At 34.5% G+C, this 27,619-nt stretch overlaps 1 protein-coding gene across 3 annotated transcripts in view; it reads right to left on the reverse strand.

The window, feature by feature from the left end:
- Nucleotides 1-786: 786 nt before the first annotated feature.
- Nucleotides 787-27,619, reverse strand: part of LOC149563058 (cinnamoyl-CoA reductase 1-like) — a 76,478-nt gene continuing 49,645 nt past the window's right edge. Inside the window, exons 5-6 of one of the 3 annotated variants that reach the window (XM_089826472.1) lie at nucleotides 1,219-1,408; nucleotides 787-1,122 (exon numbers count right to left, since the gene is read on the reverse strand). In XM_089826472.1, coding sequence (XP_089682598.1) covers nucleotides 975-1,122; nucleotides 1,219-1,408 — 338 coding nt within the window. In that variant the 3' untranslated portion in view covers nucleotides 787-974. Of the gene's footprint in view, nucleotides 1,123-1,214; nucleotides 1,409-15,502; nucleotides 15,574-27,619 lie in introns of those variants that run through there. The other 2 variants (XM_089826473.1, XM_089826474.1) reach the window with 2 other exon arrangements.

Genomic DNA, 27,619 nt, shown 5'->3' on the forward strand with positions numbered 1-27,619 from the left:
TTTTAATTTGAGTACTTGTACTTCATTAATGTTATGAGTTTTATTGGTTCAAGTTAAAAAATTTAAAAAATAAAAATAAATAAAATTAATAATAGTAAACTTGTTATTGCTCGTCTAATTCTATCAAAATTCTAAAAAATTGTTTCAATAGATTTTATCCTCATTTTGGACTCATCAATTATATACAAAATATTTAAGTAGAAAAGATAAATCTATAAACTAAAATTTTGCCTAAAGAAAAGAAAGATGGAGGAAGCCTCACAAAATGGAGTCCTATAAGACCAAACAAAATCAACCAATTAAATTTGAAAAAAATACTTTCTATAAATTATAAAATTGATAAAAATTAATAAAACTTTACAAATAATTATTAGTAGAAACTAATTGAATAATAAGAAAAAATGAATGGAATAGTATATTGACTAAGACAAATACCATAACACTAAATTGAAAACCAAAGTTGATGTCACTCTAGAAAGGCTCTCCACTTAATTATTAAGAATAATTTCATTCGCATTTAGAAATAATCTTCCTTAAATTAATCTTCAAATCTTGCATTTTGTCATTTCATTTTTCCTAATGCTTTTTTTCATTACTTCAATCCTTCTAATGTTTAGTACGATCTCCCTTTTTAATTGTTGACTCTTAAGTTGTAACAGATAAAGCAAGAGTGCTCAGGAAAACTATAAGCTTCATTATTTTATTATATTTCAACAAACAGAATAATACACACCGACACTATTACTTTGACTTCAAAACATTCCCACGTCATGATATAGAGATCACTTTCCCATCAAAACATCTCAAGAGATTAAATAGAAAGTACATGTTTATAGAGTTCACTTTTCCATCAAAACATTTTGACACATTAAATACGAAGTACATGTTATAGGCATCTACATGATGCTGTCTTCAAATCTTTTTCAATAAATAAAAATTCAATTCAATTAAAAATTAAAAAATAAATATGCAGACTACTTTCCCAAAACACCCCTTTTCTGGAGACAATCCACAGTGTCAGCAAGCGTCTCTTCCAACTTCCTGAACTCTACCCCCAATTCCTGCAGTTTTCTATTTGAAAATAGCACATTTGCTGTTGTTGCTGAACCTACATCCACAAAACTGTTGGGTCTAAACTTAGTCACATTTCCTATTAAATTGCATGACTTACAATTGAAACTAATAGATGAAGTATACATATTGTTAATGTGAACTCACTTTTTGGGATAAGCATATTGTGGATATTGCTTCTGAAGGATGCCAGACAGTTCCTTGGATGTGAATGAATGAGCTGAACATATATATCGCCCTGCTGCAGCAGGAGATTCATAAGCAACTAAATGAGCATTTGCACAATCTCTGACATCGACAACATGGTGTGTTTTGTTATCGCGTGTATCTGAATCACCTGCTAAAACAGATGTGCATTTATTAATATCAGAGATTTCATCCTTGTTGAATTTCAATTTGCTCAGATATTAACAGATTTTATTTACTTGATTATTTCAGCCGCTACAGATTTTTCTAAACGGAGGGAGAACTCATGACAGCATAGCTAAGCAACGTTTTAATCCATCCACTGATGGTCAATATTTCAGATGTCAGATCTGCTTAAACAGGCATCAGCCAACTATGAAACCAATTCGAAGCATGGAAACTGGAATATGACAATCGTTTTGTTAAAAACATTGAGGAATACTTGACATAATATATTGCAAGCAATGTTTGAAATCTGGAAATTTGATCAAGTTTGTCTTCGGTATGTCAAGATAAAATGACACTGAAAGTTGAAATAATCCTGATATCAAGGTAACTGCCTCTTCTAGGACGAAGTATGTCACAAGCTTAGAACAATTATGCATCTGATGTTTGCCGACTGAAAATATGCGCATTAAAATTCAAAGAAATGACATTAGCTACGGAGATTCATCAATCAATTTTACATGAACTTCTGGTCATGAGATAAATTGTACTCTAATTTTTCTTTCTGGGCTTCATTGAGCAATAAAGATCAAAAGACTCTATATTAGCCAACCTTCCAGAATTGGTGTTCGGAAACACCAGAAACAACAGTTATCAGATGTGAGAGCATCATAGTTGGAAACTCGTATAAATTTCTTTGGAAAGCGATACGAAATAGGAAAATGGCTGGAAACTGTATGATTTGACATAGAAACTGAAGCGGGAAAAATTAAATTCTGGAAAAGAAAAGCATTAAAATAATAAATGGCTACAATAAAGCAAGTTGCCCTAACTTTAATCTGGCTGTCTCTTGCAATATTGATAATCTGCTGGCTACTCTTGACTGCTGAATCCCTGCTGTTGCTTCAATCTGGAGCCTCAGTCTTGCCCAATGTTCCTACTGGGTGCTCTTTGCTGCTGTTGTTTAATTATAACTTTTCTTTTGAGGCTAATATTTGTCATTTTTGTTTTTTGGTTAGTTGGAGGGGAAATTTTTCAAATTTACGGAAATGATCAAAAGGAAAAAGGAGTACACAGAAACCAACTATGAGAGTAATATTAGATATATAAAGGAAATATATAACATTCTATGCAAAAATGCTTCACAAAATTAGGAAAAGTTTCCCGTTTGACCATAAAATTTATTTCTAGAAAAGACATTTAGCAGAACTTTATAGTAGAGCTTATTTTACTGTTGAAGAAACAGAAACAACCAGGACCGCAGAAATAATTTTAAGCTAAGTTACTAGTTCAAGTTCAGTTCTAAGTTTGGGTTCAAAGGACTCTGGTAAAGCAAAGTTTTGAAAAGAGGTTTGGGTTTGTTGGGTTCATGCATACAAAAACCTGTAAAAATTATAAATATAAATATTTATGAAGCCTAGAAGCATGAGAAAAAATTAGATGTCACATAATATCATATAAACATATGATTAAACAACAAAAACACCATAAACTTGAAAACTTATAATTATACCATCATGATTTGTGTTTTTCAAACCCTGCCCGGACCAGCAGGTAAACTGGACCGCGACCAGGTGTCAGTTTGACCCAGTCTGGTTTGGTAGGGTAAACCCGCAAACCAGGTAACTAAGATTTTAAGCATTTGTAACTAAGAAATGCCAAATCTTTATGTGGATATTGTGCTCATAAAATGAGATGTGAAATTCAATTAGCATCATTAATGTTGTCAGTCATACATTTTCTGAACGGAAGGACCCTCTTCCATTAGGGAGCATCAGGGAGCAATACCTTAAGCGTAGTAATTAGAGAAAAACATAATAGCTTTCCCCACACTTCTAATGATCCAAATTAAGACCAAATTTATGATGGCATCTCATTTAGTTATGTGATGGGTTATCTGACTATATATCAAGGTAGCACGCGGATGGGGGTACTTAGGGTACATATATGTGTATGGGTTCAGGTATTTTTCAAAATAGGGGATGTGGGTGCTTGGATACATCAAAAAAAAAATTAATATAATTTAATATTTATAGAAAATCTAGAAATATGAGTCATAGCAATGGTTTTGTTCAAAACAATAAGAGTGATAAAGTTTGCAGATGTAATGTATTGTTTTCAGTTTAAGATTTGCAATATGTTTGTAATAGTAATATATGCTAAATGTTTAGATGCATAAAAGAGAAGGAAGACTTTGAACATGAACAAGAAGATCATAAATCATATACCAATGACATATTACAAATGATAAACTTCTGACTTGAACAGTAATAGAGTTTAATGTTAATCAGTACTATATCAAAGCTTCATACCGATTATGTATTGAAGATTGTGTATTGAATTAACCTTCATAAACAAGAAGCTGATACAGAAACAATAAACTAAAACTAAAATCAGAAATCTTAATTAAGGTCCTTAGCTATGATGCTCTCCAAGTACCCGATATTTGGGTATGTGGGTAGGCATCCTAGGTGTGTGGGTACGTGTACCCATGCAACCTTGATATATATACATATTAATGAGTTTGTGTTCCTTGTACATTCCTGGGAGTGTAATTCTGCTAAGCTTAGAAATTGTTAAAGATAACAATTTTCCACAATCCACACTGATTCTTTTATTGTTGTGTATTTGATTGTGTGTATTTTTCATAACAAAACTAACACGCACATTGTGATGGGGACCTAAACCACCTAAAGAGTTAGTTCATCTTTTTCTAATGCTTCAATCAACACAAGTTTGTCTTTTCTTTTCCTATGTTAGGAATTATACAAATATATGGTTACTCAGACCATCTGATTCTAACCCCCTATCTGTTTCTACCTCCAAATCTCCTACACGCAATCCATCCAACCATATATTTCAAACTAATAAGAAATAAAAGTCTATTCTAGGGAGGAGCCCTTGGCCTTAGTGATACATCATTTCACAATACTTCGGTTGACACAAATTCAACATTTCTCCTTTAGGATTAAATGAGAATGTGATCATTGTGTTTGTCCAGTGATTCTGATCCCAAATCTACTTCTACCTTCAAATCTCATATTCATGGTCCGCCCATCTCTTCATCTCAACTTAATTGAAAGTTTTTTCTTTGTTCAAGAGTGTAACAAACAAATTTTCATAACAAAATAAAGAAGAACTAATATCTGGTTTCACATAGAAATGAAAGAGTTTTCTTCAACTAACTTTCGAAACAAAATATCTTAAATCTTTTTCATGAGACTTTAACTGATTTAACTACTAATGATTAACTAAGATAACTGAAATAACTGAATTAAAGATTAATTGAAGTAACTGAAATAATGATTAACTCTCTTTCCTTACATAAATTAAAGTAAATACATAATCAATTACGAGAGAAAAATAAATGTGTATCAAGAATGGAAAGAAGAAACATACAAGAAGTAACTGGCAGTCTTTAACTAGTTGTGCAAACCTCGGCTTTCAGTAAGAGGAGAAGCATTGACTTAGGCTTAAACTCCCAACCTCGGACCATATCCATCCCCATGCAATCTTTTGAAAAGAAAGGCCCTCCCTACCCCAGGATCAAGTTTGGGGTACTACTAGTCTAGCCACCTGAGTATTTCCAGTGCTTAGAATGTCCACACAGTTATGGACAGACATGTTTGAATAACTGGCACTACTGACATCAAGTGGTCTTATGAAGGCAAACATGCCCTTTAACGACCTTGGCCAAGGATTTTTAATGGATTCTATTACCTAATCACCACCGCTCCACTTGACAACAAGAAACAATAAATACGAACATGCATGAGCTATTAAGTGATTTCCTTATTTTCTTTGAAAAGTATTAGTTATATATTTGTTATGGCACATCTGATTTTGCTCCCATGTTATTTGCAGATTTCTTTCTCACCTCTTCACCTCTTTCATGGCCATACAGCTGGGTGAGTCTCAGGTGTTTAAATCTCAAACTTTAGCCAACTCATTATGCTGATTCCTCAACTGATGTAATAATATTTCATGTTTCAATACATCACAACTTATATGACTCGGGGAAAACTTAAGGCTTGTAAAAGAATATCATTCGATTATGTCATACAACAATAAGATAAAGATGCAAAAACATATCATGATCAATGGTTCTTGACTCAACTTGGGAAGTTCTGACTCACTCAGGAACTATCTAGTGACATTAAACATAGATGATATATGGCATTCTATGGAAAGAATCCTTGCTGCTGTAAATACACCCATAGTAGCATTGTAAAAAAAGTAATACTATATTTCATTCGGATATGGTATGCCAACCACATAACTTGATTAGCTTGTGAAATAGATGAGCTTTTGTTGGACACTATCAACCAGTCCCTTCTCGTAAGATAATCTGAATGCAAACTTAGTGTGATCAACAATCACGACTTCCAGCAGAGGTAAAGAGAGAATAACATGGCAAGAAATTCAAAGACCAAATCATGAGGGAGGAGAATTCAATTCATATCTCGGGTTTCTCACGGCTCCCAAATATATAGAGGCATTTGATATAACAAGGCTTCCAAAAAGCCGTAACTCTTAAAGATTGTTTGGCCTTCTTGGACGCTGATATAATATGCCAAGTGTGCATTTCGGTTTCTAGTAAAGAATTGAATAAATAAGGAAAAAAATTTGAAGGTTATAAATCAAGGATAATTTATAATATATTTATCTACTTGCACGTAGATGTATTTATAAAATGGCATCATACTATATATTTTATCCAAGGTTGTTTCTCTTATTATGTATATCTAAATACATACTTTATTTGGAAGATTATTTTATCTTCTTGTACATGTATTTAAATGTACGTATTAAATAGGATCTTGTATAAAAATGATATTATGGTGTCAGCTTTATTTCTATATCTATGTGCACGTACATAAATGTGTCACAATGAAATGATGGAAACATCAACCATAAGCCGTTAAAGGTATGTACTTTCATTAAATTAAAATCATTAATATTTTTAATGTTTATCTAATAGCTCATGCGTGTCCAAATGATTGTACCCTGCTATACAAGTCACTAAGTCCTTACCAAGATAGTTATAGGTCATACCTATTGACCAGATAAATGGACTAAGATAGTACCCCATTCCGTTGATCCCATTCAGCAATGCTTCTCCCCTTCGTCTTCTCTTGCAATCACCCGTGCAACATTTTCCACAATAATAACAAGTTTCATGATAAATCCATAATAACATTTAACATAGATATTAACAAGGAATTTAACTATAATTCCGAAACCAAACAATTGTTAACTACTATCATCATCGTATGATAAATAATGGATAACGACCATCGTCATTAAATAGTTGACAAATAACTGACAACAAACATTTTCATAGAATATAACGGTTATATTAACTACCCTTTTCACATGATTATGAAAGATAATCCATTTGATTCAACGGCTATAATAAATTTAAATTAGGTCAAAAATTGGGATATAATATACACTCCCCCTTAAGATTTCATTGTCCCCAATGAATGTCACAACAAAAACTCAAAATTAATATCTATCCAAACCATTACATCAATGAAAAGAATTGAAAAGTAAAAGTTCAGGCTGTAGCCCTAGAGAAAAGATGAGGGTATTTTTGAATTTTTTTATGATAATCTTCCCAAGTAGCATTATCCTCTACATAATGATCCCACTGGACCTTGCATTGAGTCACATCTCGATTTCGTAAGCGTAGCTTATGCACCTCAAGTATTCTGAGTGGTTCTATTTCCACCACCCCTAGATCTCACAACTGTAATAGGTTCCAATCAACTATATGATCATGATGAGTGATGTACTTCTTAAGATATGACACGTGGAAGACGTCATGCATCCTAGCAAGAGCTAGTGGTAGGGCAATTTTGTAGGCTACCAGGTTCATAATTTCCAATATTTCAAAGGGTCCTACGTACCTTGGGGCCAACTTTGCATTCTTACCAAATTTAATAGTACTCTTTTGAGGTTTTACTTTTAAGAGCACCTTTTCTCCCACTGAGAATTCTCTAGGTGTCATTTTTGCATCTGCATAATTTTTCTGTCTATCGTTGACTTATTTCAATCTTTGATGCATTTGGATTACCTGTTCTTCCATTTCCTCAAGCATTTCAGGTCCAACAATAATTTTGTCCTCTAATTGATTCCAACTCACAGGAGTTCTACATTTGGGGCCATATAAAGCCTCAAAGGGGGTCATTTTAATGGTGGATTGATCGGAATTGTTATAAGCAAATTCTACCAAGGGTAGATACATTTCCCATTGGTACTGCCGATCCATACAGTAAACTCTTAAAAGATCCTCCAAAACCTGGTTTACTCTTTCTAGATAACCATCAATCTCGGAATGATAAGCTGAGCTAATGTTTAGCTTAGTCCTTAATTAATTGTAACAGATTTCCACAATCCATGCTATGAATATTTATGCTTCTGGTGAGATTGTGTGAAAGTTTATAGCATCAACGTTTCGGATCATACTACATGATCCATCATCAGGATGAGAGAGCGAAGAAAAAACATAATATGTTGCAGACCCAGACTAAATAAAAAGAAAGAGGGGGGGAGCTAAAGAGGACAGCACGCAGGTCAAGGAAACAAAAGAACGAGGAGGATAATAAAGAGGTCAAAAGAGAGTAGGAAAAAAAAAGATAAGTTAATACGAAAAATTAAAGGAGAGCCTAAAAATTAAACACGATTAATAATAAAAATGAAAATAAAAACTAAAAACTGAAAAGAAGAAAATAATAATAATTAAGAAAAACAATAAGATAAATCAAAAACACAAACAAGAACTAGAAAGACTGAATTACACATAATACTAATACTAATATATAAGCAAATATGCAAAAAATCTGAATGCACATATTATATATATACCTACTAGAACATATAAGAAAATGAAAAAATTACAAAAAGAATAAAAATGAAAAAATGGAATTAAAACCATAAAAGAGAAGAAGGATAAAAAGAAGAGATAAAAATAAATTAAGGAGAACAAAGAAAAAATAAATGAAAAAGGGAAAAAGTAAAGAAAAACTAAATAAATATTCTCACCAAAAGCATAAATATTCTTAGTCCCTAATGCCGAAAATAATGTTTGCCAAAATCATGGTAAAAATCATTTTTTATTTAGTTTTTCTTTACTTTTTCCCTTTTTCATTTATTTTTTCTTTGTTTTCCTTAATTTATTTTTATCTCTTCCTTTTATTCTTACTTCTTCTCTTTTATGGTTTTAATTCCATTTTTTCATTTTTATTCTTTTTGTAATTTTTTCATTTTCTATCGTTCGTTTTTCATTTTCTTATATGTTCTAGTAGGTATATATATATATATACACACATTCAGATTTTTTGCATATTTGCTTATATATTAGTATTAGTATTATGTGTAATTCAGTCTTTCTAGTTCTTGTTTGTGTTTTTAATTTATCTTATTGTTTTTCTTAATTATTATTATTTTCTTCTTTTCAGTTTTTAGTTTTTATTTTGATTTTTATTATTAATCGTGTTTAATTTTTCGGCTCTCCTTTAATTTTTCATATTAACTTATCTTCCTTTTTTCCTACTCTCTTTTGACCTCTTTAGTATCCTCCTCCTCTTTCTTTTGTTTCCTTGACCTGCGTGCTGTCCTCCTTAGCCGCCCCCTCCCCCCCCCTCTCTTTTTCTTTTTATTCAGTCTGGGTCTGCAACATATTATGTTTTTTCTTAGCTCTCTCATCCTGATGATGGATCATGTAGTATGATCTGAAACGTTGATACTATAAACTTTCACACAATCTCACCAGAAGCATAAATATTCTTAGTCCCTAATGCCGAAAATAATGTTTGCCAAAATCTAGAGGTTATCCTTGCATCCCTATCTGAGATAATTTTCTTTGGTATTCCAAAAAACCTCCTTTATGAACTTATGAGCGATTTCCAATTCTCCATCAGTTAAGTTTCCTAGTATGAAATGAGCAACTTTAGTCAATCTATCCACTACTACTAGAATGGTGTTGTGTCTATTCCATGTCATAGGTAACCCTTGTATAAAATCCATAGTAATAATCTGTCATTTCCATTCTTGTACTTCGTTTGGGTGCAAAAGGTCAGTTAGGTAACAATGTTCTACTTTTACTCTTTGGCATTCCAGGCATCCTGCCACAAAATCTGTTATTTCCTGTTCATTCCTTTCCAAAAATATAGTTGTTTAATATCTGACAACATTTTAGTCACTCCAAGATGTCCTGAATATGGCGCTGAATGGGATTCCTCTAGAATCATTCTTTGAAGTTCAATTTTGTTCGGCATATAAATCCTATCATGATATCTTAACAATCCATCCTCTTCTATTCTAAATTCTGAATACCTGGGATCCTGTGGGTCTCTAAGAGAGTTTGGCTGATCTCTACATAAAATTCACCATGCTCTAGATGTTGTAGTATTTGATCTTTTAATCTGAAATTTATGACAGCCATCGTGGAAATGTGTCTCCTTCTGCTTAAGGCATCTACCACCTTATTTTCCTTGCCCTTGATAATGTCAAATTCATAATCTGCTAGAAATTCCAGCCATCTCCTATGTCTAGCATTAAGGTTGAGTTGAGTGAAAATGTATTTTAGGCCATTGTGATCAGAGCGAAATTCGAAAGGTTTCCTATCAAGTAGTGTCTCCACATTTGGAGGGCATGTACTATAGCTGCCAATTCTAGATCACGGGGGCATAATTCTACGCAGAATTCTTCAATATCCTTGACTCATATGCAATCACCTGTTCATCCTACACTAGCACTCCTCCTACTCCTTTCCCTGATGCATTAGTTATGACTACGAATTTCTTTTGTGGGTCGAGTATTCTTAGTATGGGTGCAATAGTTAACTTTTCTTTCAAATACTCAAAAGCTGATTGACATTTTTCAGTACATACGAATCTCTTTCCCTTTTTCTGAAGTGATGTGATTGGGTAAGCTATCTTGGGAAAATTCCTAACAAACTTCCTATAGAATCCTGCCAATCCCATGAATCTCCTGACAGCTGTCACATTCTTAGCTATAGGCCATTCCTTAATTGCTTTGATTTTTGAAGGATCTATGACTATTCCTTGTGCTAATATGATATGTCCTAAATATTGGATTTCTTTCTGGTAAAATGTGCATTTAGACAATTTTCTCTATAGTTTATGTTCTTTCAACCTTTGCAAGACTTTTTCTAGATGCTCTTGATGTTCTTTCTCGTTCTTTGAATAGATTAGGATATCATCTATAAAGACCAGTACAAACTTATCTAGACAATCTTGGAATATGATATTCATTAAATTCATGAAAGTTTCTAGAGCATTGGTTAACCTGAAGGGTAATACTGTGAACTCGTAATGCCCATATCTAGATCTAAGTGCAATTTTGTAAATGTCTTCATCATTGATGCGGAGCTAGTGATATCCCGACCTTGAGTCAATCTTTGAAAATACTGTAGCGCCTTTCATTTGATCAAAGAGATCATCTAATCTAGGAAGTGGGTATCGGTTCTTGATGGTGACCTTATTGAGCATTCTACAATCTATGCATAATCTCATAGTTTCGTCCTTCCTGACAAACAATACTGGGGCTCCCCATGGTGATACACTAGGTTGGATAAGTTTCTTATTTAACATATCATGCAATCGCATTTGCAACTCCATTAATTCTATGGTGGTCATTTGATAAGGTGCTCGAGATATGGGTTCTGATCCTAGTACCAAATCTGTGGTAAAATCAAAGACTCGAGATGGAGGTAATCCAGGGAGTTCTTCAAGAAACACATCTTGATATTTCTTTAGGTAGGGATACTTTTCTTTGAAAGATTCCTTTAATTTTTTCCTAATTTCCCCATCTTCAAAAATGTAATCATCTCCATAAGTGGTGTTTATAGGATCTCTCGTATCTTCAACTCTTACTGCAAAAATCTCGCAGCCTTTTCTTCCACATTTCTTGAGTTGCATGGTGGATATCTACTTGGATTTAATTTCATATATAACCCCTTAAATGCTTACAGGTTTTCCTTGGTCGCCCAAACAATCTACAATTTTAGCAAGATAATCAACCTTGGCCTTATGCTCACTGAGCTAATTAATGCCTATAATAATATTGTAAGACCCAAGAGGTGCTACATACAAGTTCAATACAGTGGAGAAATTTGAAAAATCAACCCGAGCCTCAAACAGACACTGCTCTACCTTATCCCTTGACTAGTTTGCATACTCGACTATCCATGGTTTTGCCATAAAACTAGATCTCTTTGGAAATCTACTTAATAGTTTAAGCGATATAAAGTATTCAGAAGCTCCAATATTAATTAAAATCGAAACAGGGTTCCCGTAGATCTTACCTGGATTTTCGATTGGGCCTATCTATTGTTTAGCTTGTCGATTGTCAAGTGTTACATGAATCCTTTGCTGATAAACATATTGCTGAGGTGGAAGGGTTGGTCGAGGTGGCTGATTGGTATTAATCTTAGCAAGGCATTTATTAGCATAATGATCTCCTCCACAAGTGAAGCATCCTGAAGGTGGTCCCTTCTTTTCACTGCCCTTATTATTCTTATTTGTATTGAAATTACTTTTAAAATCCTTGATTCCATTCCCTTTTATTTCTGGCTTGTTAAATTTATAATCCTTAAATTGTTTCTTCTGAGATCCAATATCTATTCTTTCTGGATTTCAGTTTGTTTTTCTTTTATTATCTCGAATGGAATCATCTCTCTTGATTTTATATTCCTGTTGAACAGTTTTTCTAGAGCTTCTTCCATAGTTCGAGGAGTGAGAACATCAACTGCCCCTCCGATCCTATTATTCAATCCCATGATAAATTTCCTCACTTTCAAGTTCCTATCCTATTGCTAAGGTGGTAAATACTTTAGTAGTCAGGTAAACTTCTCCCAATACTTATGTACAGTCATATCTCCTTGCTTGAGATTTTGGAAATCCAACAGCTTTTGGTCATAAAAGGTTCGCGGTAACCAACGGTTCTTAAAAATGATTACAAACGTTTTCCAGGTGATCTCAGTGGTTTTGATGTTTAGGTCAACCTTGGTGTTTCCCCACCATGTAGCAACTTTTTCAGTAAAGTGGTATATTCCCCAAACTACTTTTGAAGTTTCTAAAAAATTCCTAATTTCAAAGTATTATTCTATTTCAGTTAACCAGGCCTTTGCATCCTCTCCGGATTCAGAACCAACAAACTTGGGTGGTTTGATCTTCTTAATATCTGTGGATAGGTCACAAACTATTCCAAGTTTTTTTTGTTATTCGTTTCCGAAAGGTGAAGAATGAGGGGTTTTCTTGCTATGTTCAGAGACTTTTGTTTTTATTCTAGAAGGGGGTGAGGATTGCATTTCCTCTTGGTCATGCCCAATTTGAGCTCTCATTTCATTCATTCTTTTTCCATATTATTTAACTTCAATTGCATTTCTTGCAAAAACTAAAGTAACAAATCAGTGGAAGATTGTGTGTTATTTTCATGGACCATGTCTTGGCCTGCAATGTTCTCTTCGCTGCTCATATTTCTTGTTTACTGGTTTGACCTAAAAATTATCAAGAATCTTATGTCAATTTGTTGTGTTATAAAATATTTTTTTAACGTTTTTTTAACAAGATATACAGATTGTGAGTAGTTAAAAACAAAGGAATAAACCAATTTATTTAATCAATTTAAATATTTTTATGATATATTTACGACAACCTTTATTCACAAGAATTTCCTCTTTAGAGGATATTTACATTATAGATTTAGTCATTCTGAATTTTCTTTATTTTCAATATTCAGTTCAATTTCTGACTAGTACATATCCCGCAGCATCCAAGATCTATGGAAGTGCATAAGAGGATTGGCCTGGCAAGCGTTCCAAATTTGAATCAGTTTGTTTCTATAGGTTACTTTACTAGCAGAAGTCCACCTGACTCTTTCTTTCTTCATTCGTTGCAAAACCTATTTTAGGGTCTAATTGTCCTGAGGCATGGAACAAGTGTAGTTGTAGTTCGGTGTATTCCTAATTAGGTATAAAAAGATGGGATGTTGTGCCTTCTTGTGAGGTGTTTGATGTACTTTTATCCTGTACACTTAATCTAAGAATTTTCAGGTTTACTAGTCTTTACTTAAGTAGTGTGCCCTATGTTTAGTGTCAAACCCAATGCTCTGATACCATTTGTAACAAACGGATTTTCGTAACAAAATAAAGAACTAATATCTAGTTTCAACTAACTTTCGAAAAAAAACATCTTAAATCCTTTTCATGAGACTTTTAAGTGATTTAACTACTAACAATTAGCTGAGATAACTGAAATAACTGAATTAACAATTTACTGAAGTAACTGAAATAACGATTGACTATCTTTCCTTGCATAAAGTAAATACATAATCTATTACGAGAGAAAAATAAATACGTATTAGGAATAGAAAGAAGAAACATACAAGAAGTAACTTGCAATCTTTAACTAGTTGTGCAAGCCTCAGCTTTTGATAAGTTGATTTGCATTGACTTAGGCTTCACCTCCCAACCTCGGACCATATCCATTCCCACACAATCTTTAGAAAAGAAAGGCCCTCCCTACCCCGGAATTGGACTTGGGGTACTACTAGTCTAGCCACCCGAGCATTTCCAGTGTTTAGAGTGTCCGCACAGCTATGGACGGACATGTTTGCTTAACTGGCACTACTAACATCAAGTGATCTTATGAAGGAAAACATGCCCTTTAACAACCTTGGCCAAGAATTTTGGATGGGTTCTATTACTCGATCACCACCGCTCAACTTGACAATAGGAAACAATAAATATGAACAACATGAGTTATTAAGTGATTTCCTTATTTTCTTTAAAAAATATTAGTTATATATTTGTTATGGCACATCTGATTTTGCTCCCATGTTATTTGCAGATTTCTTTCTCACCTCTTCCATGGCCATACAACCAGGTGAGTCCCAAGTGTTTAAATCTCAAACTTTAGCCAACTCATTCTGCTGATTCCTCAACTAATGTAATAATATTTCATGTTACAATACATCACAGCTTATATGACTCGGGGAAAACTTAAGGCTTGTAAAAGAATATCATTCAATTTTGTCATACAGCAGTAAGATAAAGATGCAAAAACATATCATGATCAATGGTTCTTGACTCAACTTGGGAAGTTCTGACTCACTAAGGAACTATCCAATGACATTAAACACAGATGATGTACGATATTCTATGGAAAGAATCCTTACTGCTGTAAATACACGCATAGTAGCATTGTAAAAAAAAAAAACTATATTTCATCCGGAAATGGTATGCCGACCACATAACCTAATTAACCTAATTAGCTTGTGAAATAGATGAGCTTTTGCTGGACACTATCAACCAGTCCCTTCTCGTAAGATATTCTGAATGCAAACTCAGTGTGATGAACAATCATGACTTCCAACAGAGGTAAAGAGAGAAAATAACATGGCAAGAAATTCAGAGATCAAATCGTGAGGGAGGAGAATTCAATTCATATCACAGGTTTCTCACAGCTCCCAAATATATAGAGGCATTTGATATAACAAGGCTTCCAAAAAGCCGTAACTCTTAAAGATTGTTTGGCCTTCTTGGATGCCGATATAATATGCCAAGTGTGCATTTCGGTTTCTAACAAAGAATTGAATAAATAAGAAAAATAATTTGAAGGTTATAAATCAAAGATAATTTAGAATATATTTATCTACTTGCACGTACATGTATTTATAAGACGGCATCATATTATATGTTTTATCCAAGGTTGTATCTCTTATTATGTATATCTAAATACATGCTTTATTTGGAAGATTGTTTTATCTTCTTGTACATGTATTTAAATGTACGTATTAGATAGGATCTTGTACAAAAATGATATTATGGTGTCAGCTTTATTTCTATATCTATGTGCACGTACATAAATGTGTCACAATGAAATGATGGAAACATCAACCATTAGCCGTTAAAGGTATGTACTTTAATTAAATTAAAATCATTAATGTTTTTAACGTTTATCTAATAGCTCATGTGTGTCCAAATGATTGTACCCTACTATACAAGTCACTAAGTCCTTACCAAGATAGTTACAGGTCATACCTATTGACCAGATAAATGGACTAAGATAGTACCCCATTCCGTTGATCCCATTCAGCAATGCTTCTCCGCTTCGTCTTCTCCTGCAATCACCCGTGCAACATTTTCCACAATAATAACAAGTTTCATGATAAATCCATAATAACATTTAACGTAGATATTAACAAGGGATTTAACTCTAATTCTGAAACCAAACAATTGTTAACTACTATCATCATTGTATGATAAATAATGGATAACGACCATCATCATTAAACAGTTGACAAATAACTGAAAACAAACATTTTCATAATATAACGGTTATATTAACTACCCTTTTCACATGATTATGAAAGATAATCCATTTGATTCAACGGCTATAATAAATTTAAATTAGGTCAAAAATTCGGATATAATATACACTCCCCCTTAAGTTTTCATCGTCCTCGATGAATGTCACAACAAAAACTCAAAATTAATATCTATCCAAACCATTACATCAATGAAAATAACTGAAAAGTAAAAGTTCAGGCTCTAGCCCTAGAGAAAAGATGAGGATATTTTTGAAAAATTTCATGATAATCTTCCCAAGTAGCATTATCCTCTACATAATGATCCCACCGGACCTTGCATTGAGTCACATCTCGATTTCGTAAGCGTAGCTTATGCACCTCAAGTATTCTTAGTGGTTCTATTTCCACCACCCCTAGATCTCACAGCTATAATAGGTTCCAATCAATTATATGATCATGATGAGTGATGTACATCTTAAGATATGACACATGGAAGACATCATGCATCTTAGCAAGAGCTAGTGGTAGGGCAATTCTGTAGGCTACCAAGTTCATGGTTTCCAATATTTCAAAGGGTCCTACGTACCTTGGGGCCAACTTTGCATTCTTACCAAATTTAATGGTACTCTTTTGAGGTTTTACTTTTAATAGCACCTTTTCTCCCACTGAGAATTCACTAGGTGTCCTTTCTGCATCTGCATAATTTTTCTTTCTATCGTTGACTTCTTTCGATCTTTGATGTATTTGGATTACCTGTTCTTCCATTTCCGTAAGCATTTCAGGTCCAACAATAATTTTGTCCTCTAATTGATTCCAGCTCACAAGAGTTCTACATTTGGGGCCATATAAAGCCTCAAAGTGGGTCATTTTAATGGTGGATTGATTGGAATTGTTATAAGCGAATTCTACCAAGGGTAGATACATTTCCCATTGGTACTGCCGATCCATACAGTAAACTCTTAAAAGATCCTCCAAAACTTGGTTTACTCTTTCTAGATAACCATCAATCTCGGAATGATAAGTTGAGCTAATGTTTAGCTTAGTCCCTAATGCCAAAAATAATGTTTGCCAAAATCTAGAAGTTATCCTTGCATCCCTATCTGAGATAATTTTCTTTGGTATTCCAAAAAACCTCCTTTATGAATTTATGAGCGATTTCCAGTGCTCCATCAGTTAAGTTTCTTAGTATGAAATGAGCAACTTTAGTCAATCTATCCACTACTACTAGAATGGTGTTGTGTCTATTCCATGTCATAGGTAACCCTTGTTTAAAATCCATAGTAATTATCTACCATTTCCATTCTGGTACTTCGTTTGGGTGCAAAAGATCAGTTGGGTAAGGATGTTCTACTTTTACTCTTTGGCATTGTTATCTCCAAAATCTGCACCCCTGAAAATTTTCTTTAAGTCCTAAACTTGCAGCGATTTTGGAGAAACATGGGATCAGCCAAAAGTTGTGGGTAACTTATAACTTGGCTGAACCTTCGGATTCTAGGCCGGTTCCTGTATGATATATCTTATACCTTACTTATACTAATGAAAATGTGAAACTTTCAGATGGAAAAGGGTAAAAAGATAACTTAGAACACGGGAAACTTAAAGAAATAAGGTGATACACCAAGATTGATAACATAGATTACTGCTATACCTGAGACACAATGAAAGTTTTGACAAGATAATCACAAGAAACCTTATTTGAAGATCCGCTAATTTATATTAATAATTTAAGAGAAGGTTTATGAACTTGAAAACACAACTCAAAACCTATGAACAGCTATTTAGATAAAGAAGGTACAAGATAAGACATCATTCAGAAAAGGCCTATTATTAAAACACAATTTGAATAACATCAATCACCTTAACGCACACAACTAAATTTGTCAACTCCAAAACTGATTCCAATGAAAACTTTATTTCCATTAAAGGCCCTCAAAACCATACATCTGCATAATGGATCAGAATCATATAGAAAAATACACTTAAGGATGCAATCACATAAGCGTCCTCCCTTAAAATCTGAACCCCTTCCTCAAAAATAAGAGGAGTATATATCAACAATACAACTGTCCCAAAACAAGAGAGCTGGGTCGAAATAATGAGTTAACTCATTATTAAGAACCTCTAAAAAGCCCAAAAACATGCTCAAAATATCTCTAACTGAGGTTCCACCAACCATGCATAAGAAAAGTGTAAAAAAGTCTCCCAAACTGCCATAACTCCATAATGCACTCTGAAGTCTTCAATCTGAACTGGGCCTATGAAAATATTAACTGAAGCTATCCCCTTGAATTTTGGCATTTGCAAAGTCCCGACTCCTCCTTGAACTCGCTTTGACCTTTAGACTTTATTATTTATTTCCTTAATTGCATGAATGTTATTATTTTAATAATTGATTTATAGATTATCAATTATAAAAATAATAATTACAATCTTTTAATACTAATGCAATTAAAAAATAAAAATAGAATAAAGGTAAGACTTAAATAAGATTCTATCCCTTTTTTACTTGCATTATTGTTATAAATTGCATTTTTAAAATTCATTATCTTTGAGTTGATCAAATGAATCAACTAAAGTATAATAACATAAAATTATGTGTGCAAAAATATAACAAATAATGCAATCGCATTATAACAAGCCCATGCAAAAAATAAATATTTCTAATTCCCAAAACGCATGCAACGGACCCGAAATTCTCTTAAATGGCATTAAGGAATTCATAAAAAGACAGATTTGAGAGTATTATGTTGTTATTTGGCGTTGGGAAACTTTGCAAGCGACTTGCATAGGGTTATGGCGAAACCCTAGCCGACTGTTACACTCCTCTGCGACTTCTTCTGCTGTTCGGATGCCATTTTGCAGGTATACTTGCTAATTAGTCTCTTTTATTGCCTAACCCTGACTGTGTCATGAAAATGCATGATTTTTTGAAGAGAGCAGAGTGGTATCTGTTGTTACTTGGACGTCATTTTCGTTTTGACTGCCGGCATGAGGTATACGTATATTCTTAAAGGTTTGACTGAGAAGTTTTATGTTATATACGGCCGAAATCTGCTCCTTCTGTTATGGGTTTTGGACGTCTAGAGGTTATGTATTCATGACATGCAATGTGGAGGCTTTTTCCTTTAGCCGACTGGTATTTGGCTTCGAAATCTGCTCCTCCTGTTAGTTGTCATCTGTTCTTTGTTGAGTTCTATGTTGGCATGTTCAACCCAGTTTTCTTCTTGTTCTTGGCCGCGGGCTACAGTAAACCGAAACGGCACTCCTTTCTTGCATTTGAAAATGAGAAAGACACCTCTCCATTTTCGTTTTCTGTTGTAAGTAATCAATAACAAACTGCTTTGATTCTTCTTTATGAATTTTTCCTCTTTGATCTGACTGTATACTTGATGTTTGATAAGGCTGAAAGTAACCCTCTCATAAAAAAAATTTTAACAAAAAAGATAATCACACTTTTGTAGATGAGGGTTGCTTTGCTGGAAGTAGTTATATAGATTTCTGGGTTTCTTCTTGAACTTCTTTGATTTCTTTCATGACTACTGTAGTAGTTTTTCGTTTCATTTAAAGACACCATGTTCAGTTTTAAAATGGATTTACAGCACTGTTACTGGTCTTTGCTTATTTCTTTACGAGAATGATTTGAAGAATCCTCCAGAGCTCCAAGAGTTTTACACTCCCTATCTTTCACCAAATGTGAAGAACCAGCACCTTTGAAAATTGCTAGAAAGTGAAAAAGAAAATCTGCCAGTCAACAAAATCCTTCCAAGAAGCCTTTCGTACCCTAGAATGACTGCCATCTTCAGCTTTAGTCATAGTTCCTTTGTGTTGACCTTTGGAACTGGCATCACCATTGATTTCTATTCCAAAGCCAATGCTTAAGTTACCCCTTGCCTCACTGTGCTGGAATGAACTACACTCGCCATCTTCAACTTTCAAACTTTTGCTCTCTTTTAGTTCAAGAACTTCAGGTTGGCCATCGTTGTCTTCTTCATGATATCTAGCTCTTTCTCAGTTACACCTTGTGTTTCAAGCATAGCTTTATTCATGTCTACATCAATTTCATTATTTTCATTTTGTTCAAATATGTAGTTTGTGTTCCTCACAGCCACAGAGTGGAAGTTGAGTCACTGGCACACTTTCAACTTGCTGAAAACTGTATTTGTGTTTGCCCGTTTCCATTTTGGCAAAACTTTGACCTTATTATTGTGGCTCCAAACTGATATTCTACCTGTGCTTCTCACTATTGTATCATATTGATCATATGTTGTGCTTTTCTTGTTAGCTGAAAATGGTTATTTTTATTGCAATAGGTAGCCTCTTACTGTAGCTTTAATGTTTCCTTTGCTGTTACTTAGATGCAAACCAATCTCGCCTGCTATACTTCTCTCCTTTTCACCAGTTTTATCAGTAAAAAGGTTTCCAAACAAAAATGAATTATCCCTTTAATACTTTTGTACTTCATGATCGACCTCTCTATTTGCTGGTGTATGTCTGTATCTTACTGAGATGAATAGCCTGTAGGTTGGTAAATGTGAGATTTGAGTGAGTCATCAGCATTGGTTAGATCCATTGGATCTAACCCATTCTCTTCTTTGTAAATACAGGGATTGGAAGCACGGAACGGGCGATGTCTAGAGCAGCAAGAGGATGGATGCAGTTGGATGCCACATCACCAGTCATTACAGGCAATGATTGGTGCCCATGAACCTTTCTCCTTTTACTCCGCTATTCAGTTATTGATTTCAGTAGGATATAGATGTATGTTAGCATGTAGAGACTACTCTCACAGTTAGATGTGTGGGAGAAATTTACTTTCAGCATTTAATTTGTGTTATGGTTTGCTTCATCATGCAAATGCTGAACATTATTTCAAAATGAATAAAATACTTTTCTTTGATGTATTTTTTGAAAATTACTTTGAAAGTAATAAGCATGTATTTTACTTCATTTGAACGTATGTGAAAATTGAACAACATGCATTCCAAGCATCCTGCCACAAAACCTGTTATTTCCTGTTCATTCCTTTCCAAAAATATAGTTGTTTAATATCTGACAACATTTTAGTCACTCCAAGATGTCCTGAATATGGAGCTGAATGGGATTCCTCCAGAATCATTCTTTGAAGTTCAGTTTTGTTCGGTATATAAATCATGTCATGATATCTTAACAATCTATCCTCTTCTATTCTAAATTCTGAATACCTGGGATCTTGTGGGTCTCTGATGAGAGTTTGGCTGATGAGAGTTTGGCTGATCTCTGACTCTTCATATCATAGTCGAAAGTCTTTTCATTGTCCAAATGAAAGTCTCTTCGTATTTCCAAATGCATGTCACATGTGCCTTCATATAATAAAATGTCAAATATTTAGGATAAGACACCAAACACACGTTGAATGGCACATCGTGCTCACTTGGTTATACAAAAATATCATCATAAATCTCTTCTTTAACAATAAAAGATCTATATTGCAGCTATAATCTTCAACACTCCCTCTTATCAAGAGGGAGATCTTTAGAATGGCAGAAACATAGCTGCAACCAAAAATGTCAATAGAAAAATCTCATCCCATATTTTCTCAATAAAACATTGTTATCTCAGCATAACACTCTTCACCATAGGTACTTCTAGAGGGTGTACCATAAAAATATAAGATTTAAAGTCATGTAGTCACATACATGACTTCCAACATGCCCACTTGTAAAGGATGGATCTACCATACCTACTCGTTGATGGTGGAACAAGGGCTTTCACCTCAAACTTCTCCTAGAGAAGAATGCAGTTCCACCATACCTACTCGCAAAGGGTGGATCCACTGAACCTACTTGCTGAGGGTGGAACAAGGGCTTTCACCTCAGACTTCTCCTAGAGAAGAATGCAATTCCACCTCACCTACTCGCAGAGGGTGGAACATGGGCTTTCACCTCAAACTTCTCCTCGAGAAGAAATCATTAACAATATGTATAAGAATGACCAAGATTCTCTCTTAATAGAGACTCCCATTTTGCAAGAGCAAAATTCTTACTATTTTGATTACTGCAATGAGAGAGTTGGTACTAAGTTGACCAAACAGGGAGCTTGAGTAGTCACACTACCACATAAGCTTGCAAAGAATTAGACATCTCCCTCTATCATGCAAACTCCCTTTGAAGTTGAAGAGACTCCCTTTGAGTATCATTTCTTGTGTATGATCTTACTCTTTTAATGAAGATATGTATCACCAATTTAAACCAATGACTACAAGCAACGTCCCCGTGTTTGTTTATTTACTCTATATGATTCGGCAAATAATCTCTCATCATCTCATTGCTTCTTGTCCTACAACCATGAGGGATTAATAACAACTCATAAAATCAACCTATCATGAAGAGATAGACAGAAATCAATGCTCCACATTCTCATGCTCAAAGAAAACACTATTCCAAGTGCTATGACAAAAATTCATAATCAATATTCAAGTTATATTCATAGAATACTTATCTCTTTGTAATTTGGATGCACAAGAACTCAGCTCTACATTCTCATGCTGAAATATTATGTATTGTTGGAAAAACTGAATACAAAAGACCCTAAGAATGAATTTACCCTTTTGTTAAAACTACAATGCTGCTGATCATTATGCACATTTATAACTAAATATGGTCATAGACTTGATTGATCTTCAATACAACTTGTAAATATATTCATGGCACACCAAAATATTCTCAAAGCAATACCTACTACAACCTAAAATCGTACAAAAACACTAATAAAAAAATGAATCTTGTCTGTGATTCCAAAACATGATACAATCATAATTGATGGTGTTAATCCCAAATTTTTGACCTAATTAAAATAAGTTTATAGCCGTGGTGATGATTAGTAAAAACTATCAAATGTCATGATCATATAAATGGGGAAATTATAGTTAACCGTTTATTTCATGTGAAATTGATTTGTTATAATCTTGTGTATTGGAAATCGGTTAATTGTTTATCGTGTTTACTTATTTATTGATAATGGTAGTTAGTCGTTGTTACATTTATCAATTAATATATTGTAATGTTGATTTAAATGGAGGAACTCATTATTATTGTGGAAATGTTGCACTGGTGGTTGCAAGAGTAGACGAAGGGGAGAAAGCATTGCTAAATAGGATTCGAGGAATGGGGCACTATCCTAGTCCATCGTCCGATCAATAGATATGACCTCTAACTACCTTGATAAGGATTTAGCGACTTCACAATAGAGTACACCATTGGACAATCATGAGCTACTTGGTCAAACATTTAAAATCAATAAACATCTACATTTCTTGTTTAGAACAATTACCTCTCTATTGTTCTGAGACACCGGCAATATTGTCATTATGAGTTATTATACATATGTTTATAGATAAATATATGATGGCACCATGATTCTCAGATGATATCTATAAACATACTTACTAATATATGTGTGTGTGTGTGTGTGTGTGTGTATATATGCATGCATATACAAAGGGAATATGATGTTAGAAATAAACCATATATTCTCTAAATCACACACATATATAGATGTACATATACATATAGGTACAATTGTAGATATAACAAAATAACATGATGACACCTTATATTTAAATTAGATAATTATACATATACACATATAATATCTCAAGTTGGCATCCATCTTTTGTAATGATGATCTTTTGAAAATTGATGATCTTGGAAACCGATATGATGGTACCGAGTCAGAGCTATAAGACTCTGCGGTTGTGCATGAACAAAGATGGTATTGTATTTTGCGCATAACTTCAAACCAGACGACACTACAAATTACCTTCTACTTCTTTTCGATTCTCTTCTCTCACATTCTCATCAGCAACTTGGGCCTTTAGAACCTCACGGTGGTGATATCTTACTAAGCCGATTTCAATCAATCATTGACATATATCACTTCAGGTTATGGAATTCACTCCATTCTAAATTTTCCATTTTGGCGTCACTGCTATTATAATCTGTTTTCAGCTGCATTAGAAACATGTCTATTGAGCATGATATTAAATATGATTATGAATCCCAGGCTCGATATGTAGGTCCAATAACCATAGGGATCTCATACATTTCTTTTCATGTACTCGAATTATTTCCTTTATGAGAATTCAGATACAGAATCTGATTTCAAATTATTAAATACTGATACATGCTAGTACTCATTGTATACCAGTTATGAAATTTATTCAAAGAAAACATGTGATAAGGATCTCAGTACAATGAGATAGTCTCTGAAGACTCACCCAAGGCTAGTGAAGCCAATGATAGTGGGTGGAGAGAAGAAGATTCCTATAAAGGAAAGAAACAATTGATCAGAACTTCTATACATGTACATTTAAATTTTTAAGAGGCTATTAAAAATCAAGTCAGCTCATGATTGTCCAATTTTACTCTGTTGTCAAGTCGAGCAGTGGTGATCAAGTAATAAATGCCCATCTAAATCGTTGGCCAAAGTTTATTAGAGGCACACTTGCCTATTTTGATCACAAGATGTCAGCGGTGCCAACTACATAGGCATGCTTGCCTATTGCTAAGCGGACACTCTAAACACCAGTAAGCTCGGATGGCTATACTGTAGTGCCCTAAGCCCAACCCGAGGTAAGGAGTGTAGTGCCTCTCGTGTTTGCAATTTGTACCTTGTTTATTTTGATTCGAGAGATACTTGATACTCTTATTTTATGTACTTTGAGATGACCTGAGGGTCGGATGTTATATATTGATTTCAATATCATAGATGCTTTATTGCTATGTTGTTTAGTTTATCATATTTGCATGTTGATGCCATTTTGAGATAACAGTGGGTCTATGATGATATCAGGTTATCTAGTATTTGAACATATCTCTGATTCTGTTATGCGATGGATTTTATACTATGGTGATTTACTTCATTCTTGTTTCATTATGCTTTACGCGAACGTAAGTGATATAAATGGATTATTTAGGTATAAATTGAATAAATGGTTAAATCAGTCATTTAATGCATTTATTGCTTCGGCTATGTTATTATATGCAATTGCACTTGATCATGTGTTCTAGTATGCAGGAATTACGTTCCCAACAATGGCACATGGAGTTAGTGATTCAACTGTTCATATTTTACCAATGTCGTCCCTGTATGGTTGACATATCCTTAATTAATTGTTTAAATTAAATCTTTCAGTGATTAGTAAATCCGAACTCATCTACATTATGTGATTAGACCAATGAGCATGTCTATGCATTTGAAGGGTCACATTGTCACGAAAGTTGTTAAGGAAATTTCTGTGATTTTGAGTTTTCGGGCTTTAATTTTTATTGTTTTTAAATTTCTGGCAGCTTTGCCTTAGGTGAATTCCTATTACAAGGGATAACCTGTTTTCGTTTGGGTTGATTCGACACCTAGCTAGTCTAACTAGCTATTTTCCCTAATCGATTATTCACTCAAAAAGTGAATAAGTATGGAAAGAGGAATTTAATTCCTCACTTCTCACTTTTGCAAAACACAAAATTGAGAGCTTTTTTGAGAATCCTCTTCTAAAGGATCACGTTTCTGTTCATTGTGAGAGCTTCGGGTGTGGAATCTTTGCGAGATACGTCTCATTGGATCCAACACGGGGAAACCTTTATTTGTCGCAATTTTCGGCAGCTTTCGCAAGATTATTATTTTATCAGGTTGATTTCCGTTCAGCCCCTTTTGCTGTCAGGTAGGGCTCTCCATTTTCTTGTTTTAGCTCAGACTCTATATCTATTTTTGGTAGTTGTTAGTTTGGAAACTGACACCTAGTGTTCCCCTCCATTTATGTTTGTTGGTTCTACCCGGTTGGTCAGGTATGAACATTTTCCCTGTTTTGGGATGAGGGTTGGAGTTTTGCACCATTATGCTGACCGTTTTTGCATACAATGTGTAAACCCAAATTTTATTGGATTTTCGAGGCTTTTGTGCCCGAAGACCAAATAAGTGTTAATTTCTAAATTTTCCAGTTTTGGGGGTTTTTACCTCATTTTGCATGCCACCCTACTTTCTCGAGTTGTCTTGACATGATGTTGGTCGTGGACCTGGATCATCCGTTTGGATGTCAATCGGACAATTGTGTACTTTTGTGTTGCATTGGGATGCATGTCGCATCCGTCCTCTCGAGTTTGTTTTTGGTCGAGTGATTTTCTACATTGTGTTCTCATCCAGTCCTTGTGTTATGATCTTCATGATGGTGGTGCACCACACACAAGTATGTGCGTGTACATTTGTCAGGTGACTTGCGAGGCCCGATCTTCCAGGAGTTATGATCATTGGGGTTGGGTTGGGAACATGCATGCCTACGAGCACTCATCATTGGATGAGCATGGGTAGGGTAGGGTAGCATATAGAGGGGCTTCTATCTCGTAGCTCAATGATCACTCCCGAGGTTGGCAGAGGAAGTTTTAAGTGATAACTAAAAAAAATATGGGGTGGTAATAAAACTTAAGATAATAAAATGTATGTGCGAGAGCCTTCTGTTAAGGAGTTGAGCCGCACGATCTAAGCTTGAGCTTGGCGATGCCAAGCGATTCTCCAAGATGTCAGCCCCTACTTAGTGGCCCATTGAGTGTCTGATTAGGACCTATAGTTTTATGCATTGTCTCTGATCTTGGTTTCAATTATCATACTATCTGGCATGAGTGTTAGCCATGGACGTTTTCTTTATGTGCATTTGTGGTTGGATCATTATCTCCATAAGCACGACGAGAGTGGACCTAGGGGTTTCACGTGATTGGGAGGCGTAGCTACCTTCACCAATATTGAGGACCGGTGTACAAAGACAATCTTTTACCCTAGTGCAACTGTTGTTGGATGTTTTCACTTGGTACTTCGGGTTCTAGAGTATGTTTTCTTGTGATTTATGCTTTCATTGGAATTTTTGTATATCATGTTAGTTATTCGATGCATTCCCTTGTTTGTGATGTTTAGCATATGATTAGATGATGTTAATTGATTAGTTGGAGTATCTATTGTTTGTTGTCCTAACATGATTAGATTTTGAGTTCTTATGATGTTATTATGCTTTAGTAGTGACGTCCTTATAAGACAACACCGACTATCTAGTTGCCAGTTTAGGATGTTACGCACAGGGGATGGCTAGGATCTTCGAGGTTTCATGATGCTATTACGGTTGGGAGGAACCACGCACTTAGTTTGTTGTTCCAGATCATTGCAATGTTGCTTATGTACATTGTGATGTTGCTTTCAATTATTTCCCTTCATTGCTATGTTTACATGTTTAGTTTCAGATTCCGGCTTCCTGTCTTTCAGTTATTTGATTGAGTTTCTTACCTTGATATATGGATCCAGTACTCCCCGATGTGGAGGATTTCATTTTCTAGCCTTTTTGTTTTCTAGCATGTTGTTTTGGATTCTCACACGAAATTGTACATTCTCACGTGAGAATGCAAAATCTCACATGGTGTGCTAGGTTTTCTCGTGTGGCTTTTGGCACTTTCTCATGCGAAATCCTATACCAGTGTTGGGGTACTTTGGCTGTTGGACCAAGTACTTCCTCACACCCTTTATTGCATTTCCTCGCATAAAAGATAGTTTCTTGTGTGGCATTTTGTACTTACTCATGCAAGATCTCTATCTGTTGTTGGTCCTCGCGTGGAAAACAAGGGATATCTCCACTAGTTGGCGGGAAACACAATTTGGTGTTTCTAGTACCCTTTGGGTTTGCTAGGATATCCTTGTCTGTGCAGTTTGGAGATTTTAGGTTCTGATGTAGTCTTGGTTTTTCTTTGTTCTTCAGATGGTCATGTCAATTCGGTAGTGGTGTTTGGAGATCCATTAGGTCTAGATAGTTGGTTAGTCTTTTGTTGCGATCTTTGTGATCCTTGTATGA

The sequence above is a fragment of the Cupressus sempervirens genome, chromosome 4, assembly GCF_028749045.1.
Source record: "Cupressus sempervirens isolate cs-2001-9-10 chromosome 4, ASM2874904v1, whole genome shotgun sequence".
NCBI classification, from domain to species: domain Eukaryota; kingdom Viridiplantae; phylum Streptophyta; class Pinopsida; order Cupressales; family Cupressaceae; genus Cupressus; species Cupressus sempervirens.